This window comes from Protopterus annectens, chromosome 5.part0 (genome assembly GCF_019279795.1).
Source record: "Protopterus annectens isolate FY-2018-M chromosome 5.part0, PAN1.0, whole genome shotgun sequence".
NCBI lineage: Eukaryota > Metazoa > Chordata > Ceratodontiformes > Protopteridae > Protopterus > Protopterus annectens.
In genome coordinates, this window is record NC_056735.1 from 1,860,672,300 (window position 1) to 1,860,689,675 (window position 17,376).

At 43.7% G+C, this 17,376-nt stretch overlaps 1 protein-coding gene across 1 annotated transcript in view; it reads right to left on the bottom strand.

Moving 5' to 3' along the window:
* SUGT1 (SGT1 homolog, MIS12 kinetochore complex assembly cochaperone) overlaps positions 1-17,376 on the bottom strand; it is a 1,565,243-nt gene that overhangs the window by 620,520 nt on the left and 927,347 nt on the right. The window contains exon 7 of the mRNA XM_044071688.1: positions 841-945. Within this exon, the coding sequence (XP_043927623.1) occupies positions 841-945 (105 nt within the window). The remainder of the gene's footprint in view (positions 1-840; positions 946-17,376) is intronic.

Sequence of the window (17,376 nt, forward strand, 5' to 3'; positions counted from 1 at the left end):
TGGGATCCGACACCCTAGGAGCCTTGGATGGAGGCTCATCCAAAGAAGAGGCGGCAGACTTTACTCGAGAACATTTTCAGCGTTTCTTATCTTCTTTGTTTCTTGGAGGAGGGTTGAGCCCCTGAAGAAGAACCAACTGCAGATGGGACCAAAGGAGGTAAAAGACCCTTCAAATTAAGTTTATCTTTCCTGTTGGCCTGTGCTCTCTGGTGAAACCCTCATAAATGAAGCAGCAGGCTTTGAGGTGAGCAGGGTCGAAACAATATACACACTCCCTGTGGGCATCAGATAAGAGAATCTTGTGTCCACAGAAGTGCACTTTTTAAACCCTAAAGGCTTCTCAAGACATTCTACAATAACAGGTAGAAAAGGAAGAAAAAGGGTAAGACCAATTCCCACCAAAGAGAATGCTAGCAAATGTTAAACTAACAAAATTAGACTTTTTTATTTTATTTTACAAGAAACACAGGGTAGGACATAGAGCTTTTCTTCTACCACTACTTTCCCTAAGAGAATTTAACCAACTTAGCTGAAAATCCTTCCAAGGAGCTTGAGTCAGTGGACCGCAAAGCTTCTGCTAAGAGTGGCAAACGAGATCTGAGGTGATCAGGCGGATTAAGGCATTATGGGTCGGGGAGGAGCTCAAGCTTTGGAGCCTAAGCTTTTGAAAGCTGCCGAGTGGGATCTGAGACCCACAGGTCGAGGATGAATGACAACATAAGATCTAAGGATAAACTCCAATCAAAAATAGAGATTCCAAAGCAAGACAGGTTACATCATCACTGAATAAGAATGTTTTCTGTTGAACTTCCACTTCATTAAATTTTCTTCTGGCCTTACCTTTGTAGACAACACCTTAAAAGTGCTTTGTTCTGCAACAATAGGATGAAGAAGACTAAGGTTTAGTTTGTAATCGCTTGATGGACGCTTTACGACTGCATTCATCTAATTAAAAGATAAATAAAACCCCATTAACACTTCAAGATACCAAAATCAGATGCAAAATGCATTAACGAGTACACTTAAAAGGGACATTTTTTGATCAATGGTGTTGTTCTAATTTGGTAATTTGAACCTCAAAATCTCAGAACACTGTTACATGTAATGCTCTTGATGGTAATTTCTTTGCTGTACCTTACAGGAAAAAAAGAAGTTATGTCTTACCATAACGTTCCATCTGTGTTATCGATCTTCACCAATCCTTGACAGTGAGTTTGGTTCCGAACTCTGTGAGCCAAGACAGCAGTTTACTTCAGCTCATGCTCTCCAAATTTTTGAGCCAGGCTCTACCCATAATGCTCCTCACAGAGATTACCTCAGACTGAGTTTGCAGAGAAGTGGCAGTCAGATGTGAGAGGTCAAAAATGCATGATAATTACATTAATTGAGGCCAGATACGAGTCCGTAAAGGAAAGCTAGCCAAAGTCTAAATTTGGTCCATTAAGAGACTCAGGATGGGGGGTGGGGATGTCAATGACTGGTGAAGATAGAGGACACAGATAGTACATTATGGTAACACACAACTTCTTTATCTTATGTTGGCAATCTTCACTCAATCCTTGACAGAGTCCCCAGCTACTTTAGCCTCGGAAGGTCTCACGGAAGAATATTCCTAAGTATCATAGAGCCAAAGGATGCTTGTCCCCTTGAGACCTGATCTAATTTGTAATGAGTGATGAAAGTATGATGAGAAGACCAAGTGGTTGCTGCACAAATGTCATCTACAGAAGCTCTGGCATGAAAGACTGTAGAAGTAGCTACTGCTCTTGCAGAATGGGCTTGAACTGTTTTTGGTAGCTGAAGTCCTTTAGAATTATAAATGAAGGTGAAGCAGTCTCTAAGCCACTCGGCCAAGGTAATCTTAGAAACTGGGTTACCTAGATATACAGAAGAAAATTCCACAAAAAGTTTGTTTGATTTTCTAAATACATTAGTCCTGCGAAGATAAAAACGTAGTTGCCTGTGCACATCAAGAAGATGTGAGAGCATATTCTCCCTTGTTCAAAAAATCTGGGGAAAAAAAAAGACTGGTAGCTGTAAATATCAGTTCTGGATACAACCTTGGGCAAAAAGGAAGGACTGGTTCAAAGCGCAACTCTATCACTATTGAAAATTAAGTATGAAGGTTGGCGCGACAGGGCCTGAACTTCTGAGACTCTTCTGGCAGAAGTGAAGGCCACCAAAAATAGGGATTTCCACGACAGATATTTTAAGTCACAAGTTGCCGATGGCTCAAAGGGGTTCCTAGTCAGGGCCTGAAGGACCATAGTTAAATCCCAAGGAGGGATAGGTTCTTTAAATGGAAGTCTTAGCATTAGAAGACCTTTTAGAAATGCTTTACACAGTTTGTGTGACATCAGAGGAGCACCTCCAGTCCTGTATGGAAGTTTGAAATTGCAGCTAGATGCACTTTAATCGCTGACGTAGAGGAACACGACTGGTAAAGTAAGGCTAAAAAATCTAACACCTTGTGGATAGGACTTGAATATGCATCTTTTACACTGCCTATAGCCCATCTAGCAAATCTTTCCATTTGCTTTGGTATAATTTCTTTGTAGACGATTTGTGGTGAGTGATAATAATTTGATGGACAGGTGAGTAAAGAGAAGGATGCCTGGCAACCATGGGAACTGGAGAAGCCATGCAGTGAGCTTGAGGTTTTGAAGATTTGGATGCACTATGCCCTCCGGATGAGACAGTAGAACTAGAACTGGGTCCAGTATCCATGGTTTACGAATCAAATGAGGTCACAGGAAGGGAAAGCAAACCTGTCGAGGCCAGAAGGGGGCAATGAGGATTACTGAGTTTTCCATCCTTTTGGCTTTCTTCAGGAACTGTGAAATGAGAGGAATTGGAGGAAAGGCATAAAAAGGCAGACCGGGAGGCCAAGTGTGGAGAAGATAGTCTCTGGATGACTCCCCCTGAGGGGGGATTAGGGCAAAGTAACTTCTGCACTTGTTGTTTAGAGGAGAGGCAAAGAGATCACAGCAAGGTTGGCCCCAGTGGTGAAAAATGTTGTTCGTCACTGCTGGGTTGAGAGACCACTCGTGAGGCAAGACAATAGCTCTGCTCAACTTGTCCGCTATCACGTTAAAACTCCCCGGAATGTGCATTTGTATAAGAAAGTGGTTGGAAGAAATCACCCACTGCCAAACTCTGAGTGCTTCTTGACACAACGGGTTTGATTTGGTTCCCCCTTGTTTATGTACCAGACTACTGACATGTCTGTCTGAATCTCTACTGTTCCTAGAGGGAGAACATCTTGAAATGCTTGCAACGCTAACAGCACTGCCCTCATCTCTAGTACACTGATGTGCAAGCTGGACTACGATTGGGACCATGTGCCTTGGACTGTCCTTCTCAGATAACACCCCCCCCCCACCTGGTCTGGGAGGCATCTGTGGACACTGTGGCTTGGGGCTGGGGAAGAATGAAAGGACAACCCACGAGAATCTGGCTGGAATGTAGCCACCACAACAGGTCATGCTTGCAGCGACTGGGTAATACCACAAGTCCAAATATAAAACCAGGTAATCACAACAGCAGTACAGGACAGATGAACTACCACGAAGTACAGAAAACCAAAATAACCACATAGTAACAAAACAGGTTTAATACAAGGTTGAGCACTTTTCTTCCCTATTCAAGGGACTTCTTCAGAGCAAAACAGTAAAAACACCCACCCCAATTAAACAATTCCATTGTAACTACACTAATTATACTACCAATTGTGAACGCTCAGTTCTAACTTAAAAAAGCATCACAAATAGAATAAAAGTACAGTTTTGTACCTACCATAAATGTAGATGTTTGAGTGTTCACACTGCTGCAGTCATTACAGTTGGGTTATCTTGCCGTCAGGCAGTCCCGGAGTCGGCTGGAGTTCCAAAGTCTTGGTCCGGCGTCAGTTGCTGTCGCTTCTTCTCTGATGTCAGTGCGCCAGGGGTGTATAAGATGCATCTGACGCCATTTTCTTCAGTTTTTCTTGCCCCAGATGTCAGGTGCCCCCAAGTAGGTAGGCAATACATATTGCTAATCAAAAATATACAATAAAAACAATACCTTCAGTTACCAGCAAATACACCCCAAAGGTTGTATAAGAATAGAAAGGTATAGATAAAGTCCAGCTAGTTCAGAGGGGATGGATGAAGGGTAACTTGGACTGCAGCAGTGTGAACACTCGAAAATCTACATTTATGGTAGGTACAAAACTGTACTATGTTCATCGTGTTACACTGCTGCAGTCATTACAGTTTGGTAGAATCCCAAAGCTGAGGTTGGGTAGCTGGTCTATAGAGTGTTAGGACTGGCTATGAAGCCCTGCAGAACTGCAGTGGCAAATCCTGCTCTGGATTTAGAGTAGAGAGGCAGGTGGTAGTGCTTGGTAAAGGTGTGCACTGAACTCCAAGTTGCAGCCTCCAAAATTTCCTTGGTAGGTACTCCTCTGAGAAAGGCTGCTGAAGTGGCTGTTGCCCTGGTGGAATGTGGCCTAATGTTATTTGGGACTGATTTTCCATGCTGTGTGCAGCAGTACCGAATGCAGTGTCCTATCCACTTGGATATAGTCTGCTTTGAGATAGCCTTGCCCTGTGATCCTGCAGCATATGCTACAAACAGTTGCTCAGTTTTCCTGAAAGCCTTTGTTTTGTCCAAGTAGAAGCGTAGCTGCCTGTTTATGTCCAAAGAATGCAGAAGTTTCTCCCCTTTATTCTGGGGGTTTGGATAAGAGCCACACTAGATACCACCTTTGGCATAAAGGTAGGGTTTGTTCTTAAAGATACCCTGTCCTGATGAAAAATTATAAAAGGTTACACTGCCATTAATACCTGTAGCTCTGAGACTCTTCGTGCTGAAGTTACTGCCAGGAGCAGAGCTGTTTTCCATGATAAACATTTTAGATTGGCTGTATTGGCTGGCTCAAAAGGTGGCAGGATCAGTTTTTCCAAAACGAAATTGAGGTCCCAAGTTGGTGTTGGTGCTCTCCGGGGCGGTCTTATGTTTTTAGCCCCTCTGAAGTACTGCTTTAGCAATGGATGAGAGAATAAAAGTCCAGTTTTGTACCTACCATAAATGTAGATGTCCGATAGACATGCAACTGCAGTCATAACATGTGGGTTGTCCTGCCTCAGGCAGCCCTCGTTCGGCCGGATTCCAAAGTCTGGGTCCGACGTCGGCTGATGTCGCATTTCTCTCCGACGTCAGAGCGGCTGGAGTACACAAGCATCAGCCGACGCCATTTTCTTCAGTGTTTCTTGCCCCAGATGCCAGGTGCCCTCCAAGGAAGGCTGTAATCAAATTGGAAGACAAAAACAGGATTCCAAACAAATAAATGAGCAATAAAACAAATACACCATAACAGATATCCCCAGCTAAGAGAAACAGGGATAGGAGTGGACCCTAGGCATAGAGGGGTAAGGAGGGAGGGAAAATCCGACTGCAGTTGCATGTCTATCGGACATCTACATTTATTTTAGGTACAAAACTGTACTATGTCCTTCAAGAATGCAACTGCAGTCATAACATGTGGGTAGAATACCATAGCTTAGCTGGGGGAGGAGGAATGCTCTAGGAAAAAGATGGTGTGGCAATCAAACCCTGCAGGACTGCCGAAGCAAAGCCTGCTCTGGATCTGGAATATAGAGGGAGATTGTAGTGTTTGGAGAATGTATGCATGGAGCTCCATGTAGCAGCTTCTAGAATGTCCTTGGTAGGCACCCCTCTTAAAAATGCTGTAGAGGTGGCTGTAGCTCTAGTGGAATGTGGTCTGACATTGGCTGGAACAGTCTTTCCATGAAAGGAATAACAGAATCTGATGCAATGTCCAATCCATTTAGAAATAGTCTGTTTTGAAATTGCTTTTCCTTGGACTGCAGGGGCGTAAGCTACAAAAAGTTGTTCAGACTTCCTACTGGCCTTGGTTCTGTCCAGGTAGTATCAAAGTTGTCTGTGAATGTCCAAGGTATGCAACAGTCTTTCCCCCTTATTCTCAGGATTGGGGAAGAAGGCAGGCAGATGAATGGCTTGATTTAAAGAAACCCTAGATACCACCTTTGGCATAAAAGTAGGGTTGGTCCTTAATGAAACCCTGTCTCTGTGAAAAATAATAAAGGGTGGTATTGCCATTAGTGTCTGTAACTCCGAAACCCTTCTTGCTGAGGTAATTGCCAACAGGAAAGCTGTCTTCCATGAGAGAAATTGCAAGTCAACTGAAGCTGCAGGCTCAAATGGAGGTACAGTCAGTTTTTCTAGGACAAAATTGAGGTCCCAGGCTGGCACTGGGGCCTTTCTTGGTGGCTTAATGTTCTTGATTCCCCTGAGGAATTGCCTTAGTAAAGGATGAGAAAAAAACAGGAGGATCAGTGTTGTATCTAGCTGAAATAGCAGATGCATGTATCTTTATGGAAGAATATGAGAGGCCGTTCTTTAACATATCTGCCAAACATTCCAAGATGAGTGGGATGTTCAACAATGATGCATCATGTCCCTTGCTGGTATTCCAGTTGCTGAATCTTTTCCACTTTGCTAAGTAAACCTTTCTGGTGGATGGTCTTCGAGCCTCTGTTAGTATCCGCTGAACTTCCTTGGAGAGAGATAAGCTGAATTTATTTATGGGATCTCCCAGGCTGTTAGCTGCAGTGTCTGAAGATTTGGATGCAGTGTTTCGAAATTGTGTTGAGTCAAAAGTAGAGGCCACTTGGGAAGGGCCCACCTCCTGGTGTGACATGTGCTCTGTAGTAGTGGGTACCAGTGTTGTCTTGGCCAGTCCGGAGCTATTATGATTCCCTTGGGCTTCTCTGCTTTGATCTTTAGTAATACTGAGGTCATCAGTGGCAGAGGTGGGAATGCATAGATTGCTAGGGAGTTCCAGTTGAATGAGGGGGCATCTATTTTCCAAGCTTTTGGATGGTATGTCCTTGTGCAGAATTTTGGTAGAAGATGGTTGAGGTGAGAGGCAAATAGGTCCACTTCTGGCTTGCCCCATGTCGAAGTGAGTTGTCTGAAGGCCTTCGGATGTAACCTCCACTCGTGTGGATCTGTGAAATTCCTGCTTAGGCTGTCCGCCAACACATTGTCTTTTCCTGGAACAAACTGGGATTGTAACTGGATGTTTAGGCTCAGTGATTTCTCCCAAAGCTGCATTGTCAGTCTGCAAAGGGGGTAAGAGTGGGTGCCCCCTTGCTTGTTTATGTACCACATCACCGTGATGTTGTCTGTCCGTATCAGTAAATGGCCTTGCTGGAGTTGGTGTTGAAAGGCCTCGATGGCATGCATTACTGCCAGCATTTCCTTTTGGTTTATGTGCAGATGTGTTTCCTTTGGAGACCACTGTGCTTGTATACACCTGCCTTCCATGTGCGCCCCCCATCCAAGGTCTGAGGCGTCTGTAGTCATGGTCTGTGTTATCTGTGGTTTTTTGAATGACATACCTGTGTTTGCCTGGCTCACCGAGGCCCACCATAGGAATTCCTTTTGTAGGCATGGGATGAGTGGTATGATTGTCTCCAAGTTGTTGCTGTGTTGAGACCAAATGCTTTTTAGGTACCATTGAAGCTTTCTCATGTGTAGTCTTGCTAATGGAACCAGGAGAATGCAGGATGCCATGTAACCCAGGGCCTGTAGGAATCTCCTTGCAGTCATCTTGGTGAGTTTTGCTAAACATTTGAAATAATGAGTTAACTTCTCTTGCTTGTCTTCTGTCAGGTAAGCCATCTGAGAGGCTGTGTCTAGTTTGGCTCCTAAGAAGATTATTTGCTGGGATGGCTGCAGTCTTGACTTTTGGAAGTTGACTGTGTATCCCAGAGCTTGAAGTAATTGTATGACATAATCCAGGTTTTTTGTCAACATCAATTTGTCGTCCGCTTGTATGAGGCAGTCGTCCAGGTACGGGTAAATTTGGATCCCCTGGAGCCTGCAATGAGCAATTACTGAAGCCAGGCATTTTGTGAATACTCTGGGCGCAGTAGATAAGCCAAATGGCAATGCTGAGAATTGATAATGCTCTGGGGCCCTGCAAAAAATCTGAGGTATCTTCTGCAGCTGTGTCTGATAGGGACATGCAGGTATGCCTCCTTGAGGTCCAGAGTAATCAGCCACGACCCCTTGCCCAGCATGGGAAGGAGTTGCTGTAAAGTCAGCATTTTGAACTTTGGTACTATGAGAAAGGTGTTTAAAGCGGACAAGTCCAGTATTGGTCACCATTGAGATTCTTTTCTTGGAACAAGGAACAGTCTTGAGTAAAACCCCTGGTCTTGTTCTTGTTGTGGAACTCTTTCTATTGCTTTCATCTGAGTCAGCAGAGTGATTTGCTTGATAGCCTCTGCCCTCTGATTTTGTGGTAGGTTTGGCATGCCTTGTTTTCTTGGTAAGGTATGAAAATGAAACCTGTACCCTCGGTCTATAATGTCCAAAATCCATTTGTCCTTTGTCAGTCTGTCAATTCAACTAGAAAACTCCACGAAACCACAAGAAAAACGAGTAGGAATCAATCGAAGACAGCTTAAAATGAACTAAAATGGTTTATTACTTCCAAATAAACGTGAGCGCTTTCGGCCGAACCAATGTCCAGCCTTCATCAGTATTGATTCCTACTCGTTTTTCTTGTGGCTTTGTCAGTCTGTGCCAGTTTTCTGCAAACAGAGATAACTTCCCGCCCAAGGGAGCTTCTAGTTGTTCCCTGGTAGGCGGTAGTAGAGGAAAGTCATTGAGATTGTGGTTGTGTGGCAGGTGAAACCCCTGCATCACTTCTTTGGTTTCCTGGCTGCCATTGTCATCCCCTGTAAGGGCCTCTGTATTGGCCTCTTCCTCGGCCACGTCTGTTCTTACCCCTTTGAAATTTTTCTGGATTAGGAAAGGACCAGTTTTTTGAAGGCCAATTCCTACTGAATCTGGGGGGTTGAACCTGGAGGAAATCTTTCACTGTCTGAACTGATTTTGCTTTTTCTTCGATGGTCTTTAACACATCCTTAGCATTTGCACCAAAAAGCTTGTTCTTTTCCAAAGGTGCATCCAGAAGTTTTGCTTTTACATGATCTGGTAGAGGTTGATCTTTTAACCAAGCATGTCTACGAATGACTGCCCCTGTCATAGCTGCCCTACATGAAGCTTCCAGTGCATCATATCCACACTGCAGGAAGTGATTGCTTACTTGCTGAGTGTTATGTACAGCTTCCTGCAAGGTCTTCCTGTCTAAAGGATCAGGAGTGGCTAATGTTTTTTGTAAATCTTCTAACAGATAATCCTGATATTGTAACATATGAAAAAGGCAATTTAAAGCTCTCATAGATAAGGTAGTGGATGTATAAACCTTTTTGCCCCACCTCTATAATGACCTAGCTTCCCTGTTGGAGGGCAAAGGATTTTTCGAGGTGGAGGCTGAAACTCCTTTACGCCCCTGTGAAATAGTTTCCAAATCAGCAGTATGGGCCCTGAATAAATGGGAATGAGTTTCTGGGACCCTGTAATACCTGTCTGGCTTGGCTGGAGCTGGAGGAAGAGAATCAGGGGTAGCACTAGAGTCAGAATACAAATCATCCAGAACATCAAGTACAGGAGGAATAGCTAAGGGCCTGTGCTGAGGCTTCTTAAGGAAAGTCCTAAGGCGTTTCCTAGAATCAGAATATTCCTGACCTTGCCACTTGAAATGTTCCCTCATGGTGTGCAGAACTTCCCCAAAAGAAATATCCTCCGGAGGAGGCCGAGGGGATGGAATCTTCTGCATCCAAGTCCTCATAGGTCTGAAAGAGCTCTTCCTGGCTATCAGAGTGGACAGAGCCCTCAGAATCTTCATCTGAAGGAGTAGGGTCAGAGGGTTCAACCCGGGGCCTTTTTTCAGGAGGGGGCTGGGATCCTCTCTCAGGATGGGCCTGTGAACCTCTAATCATGGAAATTAAATCAGCAGCCATGGACATAATTTGTGTCTCTGGAGTCGGCTGAGGTAAGGATTTAGAAGTAATATGCTTTGTTTTGCTGGCTGCCTTAGCCCTAGTGTAGGCCTTAATAGACATGGCCATAGGGGGCCTGGCAGCTCCACGTGCAGGAGTGACCTTGTCTACAGCAATGGTCCCGGGCATTTCCTCGGTTTCGGTATCCGGAGGAAAATCTATAACTGGCGTCGGAGTAATGTCTGGAATCGGAGTCGTCGGTAATGCGGTGTCTTCGGTTCGGAGCGGTGGAGAGACCGTCTCAGAGGGAACCGGAGCACTCGCGGTAGGTTTTGGTGTGGAGTCGGTAGTAGACGCGGGCCGAGGATGTCGGTCCCGGTCTTTTCGCTTTTTGGAAGTTTGCGATGTCGGGAGATCTGATGGCATGGTGCAAGCAAAATTGTCGCCGAAGAAATCTTCAGCGAATTCCGCCCGGCGCCTGAGAGTGCGCTTGTTGAAGCGGGCACAGGCTACACAGGCCGAGACGTCGTGGTCTGGGCCCAGGCAGGGGAGACAGTAAGAGTGGAAATCCTTATGAGGTATTTGTTTACCACAAGAAATAAAATTGTTAACTTTTTCAGTAATTTCTGACATCGGCTGAGGCAAGAAAAGGTCCCCAACGGGGTACTTAGCTTTTTTGATGACTTCGGTATCATAGAATACAGGAGCTGACCGACCGGCACTTGCGAACTACTTCTGCTTCAGGCACCACGCGGCAAGAAAGACTGAAGAAAATGGCGTCGGCTGATGCTTATGTACTCCAGCCGCTCTGACGTCGGAGAGAAATGCGACATCAGCCGACGTCGGACCCAGACTTTGGAATCCGGCCGACCGAGGGCTGCCTGAGGCAGGACAACCCACATGTTATGACTGCAGTTGCATTCTTGAAGGACATGGAGGATCCGTGTTGTAATTTCAAATCCATGCTTCTCTCCCATCTCTCCTCCAAATGGGAATGTCCTTCACATGCTCCCACCTAAAACTCCCACACTACTAACTCCACACCTAAATCATCATTTCTTTGCCTACTTTAACTTAATTCAGAGATCTTGCTCAGAACACCTTTTCATAAATCTTTTGCATGCATGCCTCTGGCCTACCTTACTCATATTCTCATACTTTCATTGTTTGTTTTTCTTATCCATTGTACCCATAATATTGTTTTCCTCTGTAATATTGTTAATTTGTCTCTATTCGTATGTATTTGTATGTCTGTTTGGGGCTTTTCCCCTCGGGTCTCCACTGAAAAAGGGTAATTCTTACCCAGCTGGACCAACCCAGTTAACAAATGCAAATAAATAAATAATAAATAATAATGTGCTGAAATGGCAGAGCGGTGGATCTTAATTGATTAGAAGGATAGGCCTCTGTCCAGCATCTCTGTTAAGTATTGTAAAATCTGAGGAATGTTTGGGACAAGAGGGTCAAGGTTTTGAGCCTGGTTCCAGGCGCAAAATCTCTTCCATTTTTCTGAGTAAGCTTTCCTGGTGCTAGGTCTCCTGGCCTCCAAAATGACATCCATAACAACTTTAGAGAGAGGTGTTCTCTGTTTGACTAATGTATCTGCCATGCAGCCAGGTTTAGGGTTTTGAGTTGTCCGTGCAGGATCTGATTGTTTTGTTGAGTCAGAAAATGTGGAATTTGAGGCAAAATCCATGGTGGGCCTTGAGCCAAGTTCCTTAAGATAGGGTACCAGTGCTGGCGTGGCCAGTCTGGATCAATCAGGATCATCTGTGGTTTTTCTTGTCTGGCTTTTAGGAGTACCTTTGAAAGGAGTGGCAGTGGCAAGAAGGCATAAACTTTTAGGTTTTTCCAGCTGAACAGAAGAGCATCCACTTTCCATGCTTGTTTGTGATAAGTCCTTGTGCAAAATTTTTGTAGTTGGCAATTCAGTGGGGAGGCAAAAAGATCTATGTCTGGGCATCCCCACTTTTGCGCTACCATGCTGAAGATTTGTAGATTCAATTTCCATTCGTGAGGGTCCATGATATTTCTGCTTAGATCGTCTGCCAGAGTATTTTTCTTTCCCGGCAGGAATTGTGCTTGCAGGTGAACTTGATACATTAGAGCTGTGTTCCACAAGGTCATGGCTTGTCTGCATAGGGGATAAGAATGAGTGCCCCCTTGCTTGTTTATGTGCCACATTACTGTGGTATTGTCTGTCTTTAGTAGTAATTGTCCTGAATGTAGAAGGTCCTTGAAAGCTGTTAGGGCATTTTGAACAGCCAACATCTCTTTTTGGTTGATGTGAAGATGCATCTGGTCTGTGACCCATTTGCCCTGAATGCATTTTCCTGCCATGTGTGCTCCCCAGGCGTAATCCGAAGCATCTGTTGTTAGAATTTGCCTGGCTGTAGGTTGGGTAAAAGGCTGAACCTTGTTTAGGTGACATGCCTGTGCCCACCATAGAAACTCCTGTTGTAGGCATGGAATCATTGGTATTGCTGCTTCTAAACTGTGAGAGTGTTGAGTCCAAACACTTTTCAGGTACCACTGTAATTTCCTCATATGCAGTCTGGCATATGGTATTAGTTGTATGCAGGATGCCATGAATCCCAGGGCCTGCAGAATTTTTCTTGCAGGGAGATGGGACTTTCTTGCCAGCAATTGAAAATATTAAGTTAGTTGAACTTGTTTGTCTGGCGTGAGGTAAGCCATCTGGGCCGTTGTATTTAAGCTGGCACCCAGGAATATAATCTGTTGCGAGGGCACTAGTTTTTACTTCTTTTCGTTTACTGTGTACCCTAGAGAAATTATCAACCTTTTTACAAACGCCAGATGCTGTACAAGAATGTCCTTTGTCTCTGTTTGAATGAGGCAGTCATCCAGGTATGGATATATTTGAATTCCTTTTTGTCTGCAAAATGCAATTACTGGTGCCAGGCACTTTGTGAAGACCCTGGGTGCAGTAGATAAGCCAAAGGGCAGTGCAGGGAATTGGTAGTGTATTGTGCCAGATTTAAATCTGAGGTATCTTCTGCAATTTTGTCTGATAGGGACATGCAGGTATGCCTCTTTGAGGTCCAGAGTAACAAGCCAAGCCTTCTTGCCCAGCATGGGTAGAAGCTGCTGTAATGTCAACATTTTGAATTTCGGAATATCCAGGTAAGTATTCAGAATCGAAAGGTCTAGTATGGGCCTCCAGGCCTTGTCCTTTTCTGGGGACCAGGAAGAGTCTTGAGTAAAATCCTTGTCCTTGTTCCTGTTGTGGTACTTTTTGAACAGCTCTCATGTCCATGAAGGCTGACATTTGTTTTTCTGCCTCTGCCCATTGATTTTGTGGCAGGTCTGGCATTCCTTTTAGCCTTGGTAAAGTATGAAAGTGGAATCTGTAACCTTGAGACACAATATTCAGGACCCATTTGTCTTGGGTGATTGTTTGCCAGTTTTGAGAAAAAAGTGCTAGTTTTCCCCCTAAGGGGGCTTCCAAAAGGGACATGCTTGGCGTACGAAGGGGAAAGTCATTGTGACTGTTTCCTGTAAGGTTGAGACTTGTCCTCACCACCTTTTGGGGTTGAGGTGCCCCACTGTCGTTGTCTGTTTCAGCCTTGGAGTTGAGATCTTCCTCTTGGGCGTCTGTATCTGCCTCTCTGTGGCCTGTCTGACACTGGAAAGGACCAATTCTTTGTTGGACAATTTCTGCTAAACCGAGGTGGCTGTACCTGTAAGAAATCCTTGACTGTTTGCATAGATTTAGCTTTATCCTCCATTTTCTTCAACACCTCTTCTGCCTTAACACCAAACAAAGTATCATGCTGTAAAGAGCATCCAATAATTTTCCCTTAACATGATCAGGTAACCTTTGTTCTTTTAACCAAGCATGTCTTCGAATCACAGAACCTGTAACTGCGGCTCTACAAGAGGCCTCTAAAGAATCAAAACCACACTGCAGAGTATGTTTTCCCACCTGTTCAACTGCATGCAATAAATCCTGCATTTCTTTACAATCAGGAGCTTCTGAGCTTGCAAGCATTTTCTGTTTTAATTGAGCCATTAAATATTGTTGGTACTTAAGCATGTGAAACTGGCAATTTAAAGCTCTTACTGCTCAAGTTGCAGAAGTGTATACTTTCTTCCCCCATCTATCCAAAGCTCTGGAATCTCTGTCAGAGGGTACTGGATTTTTTTGCAATGGAAGCCTTAACCCCTTTTGGACCCTGGGAAATATTTTCTGGATCAGAAGAAGGGTTTTTGTAAAGAAACTTATGAGAGTCAAGGACTCTAATACCTATCCGGCTTGGCTGGAGCAGGGGGCAAAGAGTCAGGAGATAGTGGATTCAGAAAACACATCATCCACAATATCTAGCACAGGCGGAATAGCCAGGGGCCTGTGTTGAGGCAATAAGAGAAAATCCCTGAGCCTTTTCTTGGATTCTAAGTAATCCTGGCTATCCCAATGGAAATGCTCCCTCATGGTATGTAAAGTTTCCCCAAACGAATAATCCTCAGGAGGAGAGGCTGAAGGGATAGATTCTTCAGCATCAGAGTCCTTATAGGGGGTTAGAGAGTATCCCTGGTCTGAAGAGGAATCAGAGGAAATGGAAACCTGATCAGAGGAGTCACAGTCTGTATCCTGCCTAGGCCTTTTCTCAGGAGGGGGATGGGAACCCCCCGATTAGAGTAATGAGGTCTTCGGCCATTTTAAGCATCTGTTTCTTAGGCATGGAGGACTGTCCAGGAGAATGCTGTACTTGTTTCTTTGTCTTTAATGGTACCTTTGTCTTGGCTGTTATTTTAATGGAAGGTTGTGAATGTCTGAAAAGACCCTCAGAAGCCAATGCCTGCTCAGCGGCTCCGGACCCATCTGAGGGATTAGTTTCCGTAGGCCCAATACCTTGAGTTTCCAGAGGCCTAGATGTCTCCACGTGGGAGTCGGAAGCAGCCTGTGGCTCTGAGGTAGCGGGTTCCAGGGGCTGCGAAAGCGCCTCACTGAGAACCAGCGACTGGCCTAGAAGAGGTTTCGTTGTCAGTTTTGGACCTCGGATGCCTGTCTTTATCCTTGTCTTTGTGTTTTTTCTGTAGTGAGGTCATCGGCTGATCCGACGGCATCGTATAATTGAACCTTCGGCCAAAGTAGTGCAAAGCAAAATCAAAACGTCTTTTTATAGTGCGTTTGTTAAATCTAGCACAAAACCAACAACTAGGGACGTCGTGATCAGTGCCTAGGCATGGAATACAGTAAGAGTGGAAGTCCTTATGAGGTATTTGCTTTCCACAAGAAATACAATTATTAACTTTTTCTGACATCGGCCTGAGGCAAGAAAAAATTTTCCCCAACGGGATACTTGGCTTTATTGAAGACTTCGGATCTGAAATTCGACTTCGAAAATCTCAGGAGTCGGCTAACCGGCACTTGCGAACTGCTTCTGCTTCGGGCACCACGTGGCAAGAAAGACTGAAGAAAATGGCGTCGGATGCATCTTATATACCCCTGGCGCACTGACGTCAGGGAAGAAGCGACAGCAACAGACGTGGACCAAGACATTGGAACTCGGGCCGACTCCAGGACTGCCTGACGGCAGGATAACCCAACTGTAATGACTGCAGCAGTGTAACATGATGAACATCTTGTATAAATTTGGGACATCACTACTAAAAACATGACGAAAATACAAAAATACCAAAAAGATGCATATATAAAAATCTTAACTTGAGAAAAAAAAAATAAATTTAACTTCTATCCTAAAATGTTATACAATTTTAAAATATTAGAAATACTAATCATCTCATTTATACCTGGATGCTGAGATCCATTTAAAAACAGTTGCCATCGTAATTCCAAAATATCCAAATGAACATCCAGGATTCGACCCTGCAGTTCCTTTAACTGTTGAACCACCAGAAATTTAAACTTGTGCCCACCAAACTCCTGCAAATGCCTATAAAGGGCACTAGTGATTTTGTTTTTAATGTCCCCCAAATGTTCTCCAATTCTAACCTTGAATTTTCTGCTAGTTTTGCCTATGTAAAATATAGGACAATCTTGACATTTGGCAATATAAATCACGTTGCTACTGTTGCAATTGTAATGCCCATGAATATAAATCAGCCTCCCCATTTAACTTGAAATTTTCTCCGGTTTCAATAATGAAAGGGCAATACAAACATGTGTTGCATTTATAATTCCCGACTTTTCTATTACAAATGTCATTGCCCATTCTTCTTTCTAAAATATTTTTAAGGGACTTGTCCTTTTTAAAGACAAATCTGGGGGCTTTACCCACTTTTTGTGCAATATTTCCCAATTGTTTTTAACAATGTCAGTAATTGTATTCACCTCACTATTATAAGTGATTATCAAACTCGTACCACTTTGGGGTTTCTCTACTGGTGTTAACTGCTCCAATTCGACAACCTCTGTTGCCTAAAATGGGTTTAAATATTCCAAGGTCACGTTTATGTTTAACCTCAGAACTGATGTCAATTAGCACACCATTTGGGTACCCTCTCTGTCTGAACATATGTGTAATAAATTCCAATTAATTTAAAAACTCCTCATCCAGACTAATCATTCTGGCAGCACACACCATTTGTCCCTTAATGACAGATTTCTTCTGATGGTGCGGGTGCCAGCTGGTATAGTCCAGATAAGAGTTAGAAAAGGTTGTTTTTTTATAAATCCTGGTTACAAACCTTTTGTTCATCAGATTCATCTGCAGGTCAACATCCAGATATTTAATTTTTCCCCTGTCGTATTCATGGGTGAATCTCAAAAAAGATAACTGTTTCATTTATAAACAGCAAAAATTCTTTTAATGTGCCCTCGGTTCCCTTCCAGAGCAAGAAAAGGTTGTCCAAAAACCTAGTGTAACAGACTATGTCTGGTGCAAAGGAACTTTTCATCAGATGTTCCTGCTCCCAAAATGACAAAACTAGGTTCGCAAAAATGGGGGTGCAAGCCGCCCCCCATTGCTACACCTTGGATCTGTTTGTAGTATTGTCCTACAAAATAAGGGTAGTTACTCTTGAGATCTACCTCCATCAAGGCGACAAACTTATTCACTTCATCCTGATCAAAAATATTGGTTTTGTTGAGCTGCTGTTCTAACCAAACCAATCCCTCATCATGAGGCATTACCGAGAAAAGATTACAAACGTCAACTGTGACCATAATTAAATCAGGAGAAACATCTATCTCATTAAGTTTATCCAAAAACTGCCAAGAGTCTTTACTTATGTAAGTAAACACCTCCAGGCTTTTTTGCATATTTCTGTCCAAATATTTACTGATGAACCACGTTTTTAATCTCTTACCATCCACAATACGCCTAAATTTTGGATTTATTAGGCCTTTGTGGATTTTTGGAATTCCAAATATAGTGGACACCATAGGATGTTCGTTTTTCATATAGAAGTATTCCTTTTCATCTATCTGTCCCTGATATAACATGTCATCTAATAAAAGGTCTATCTTACAGTATGTCACCTTGATTTCATTTAAGGAACTTTCTTCTTA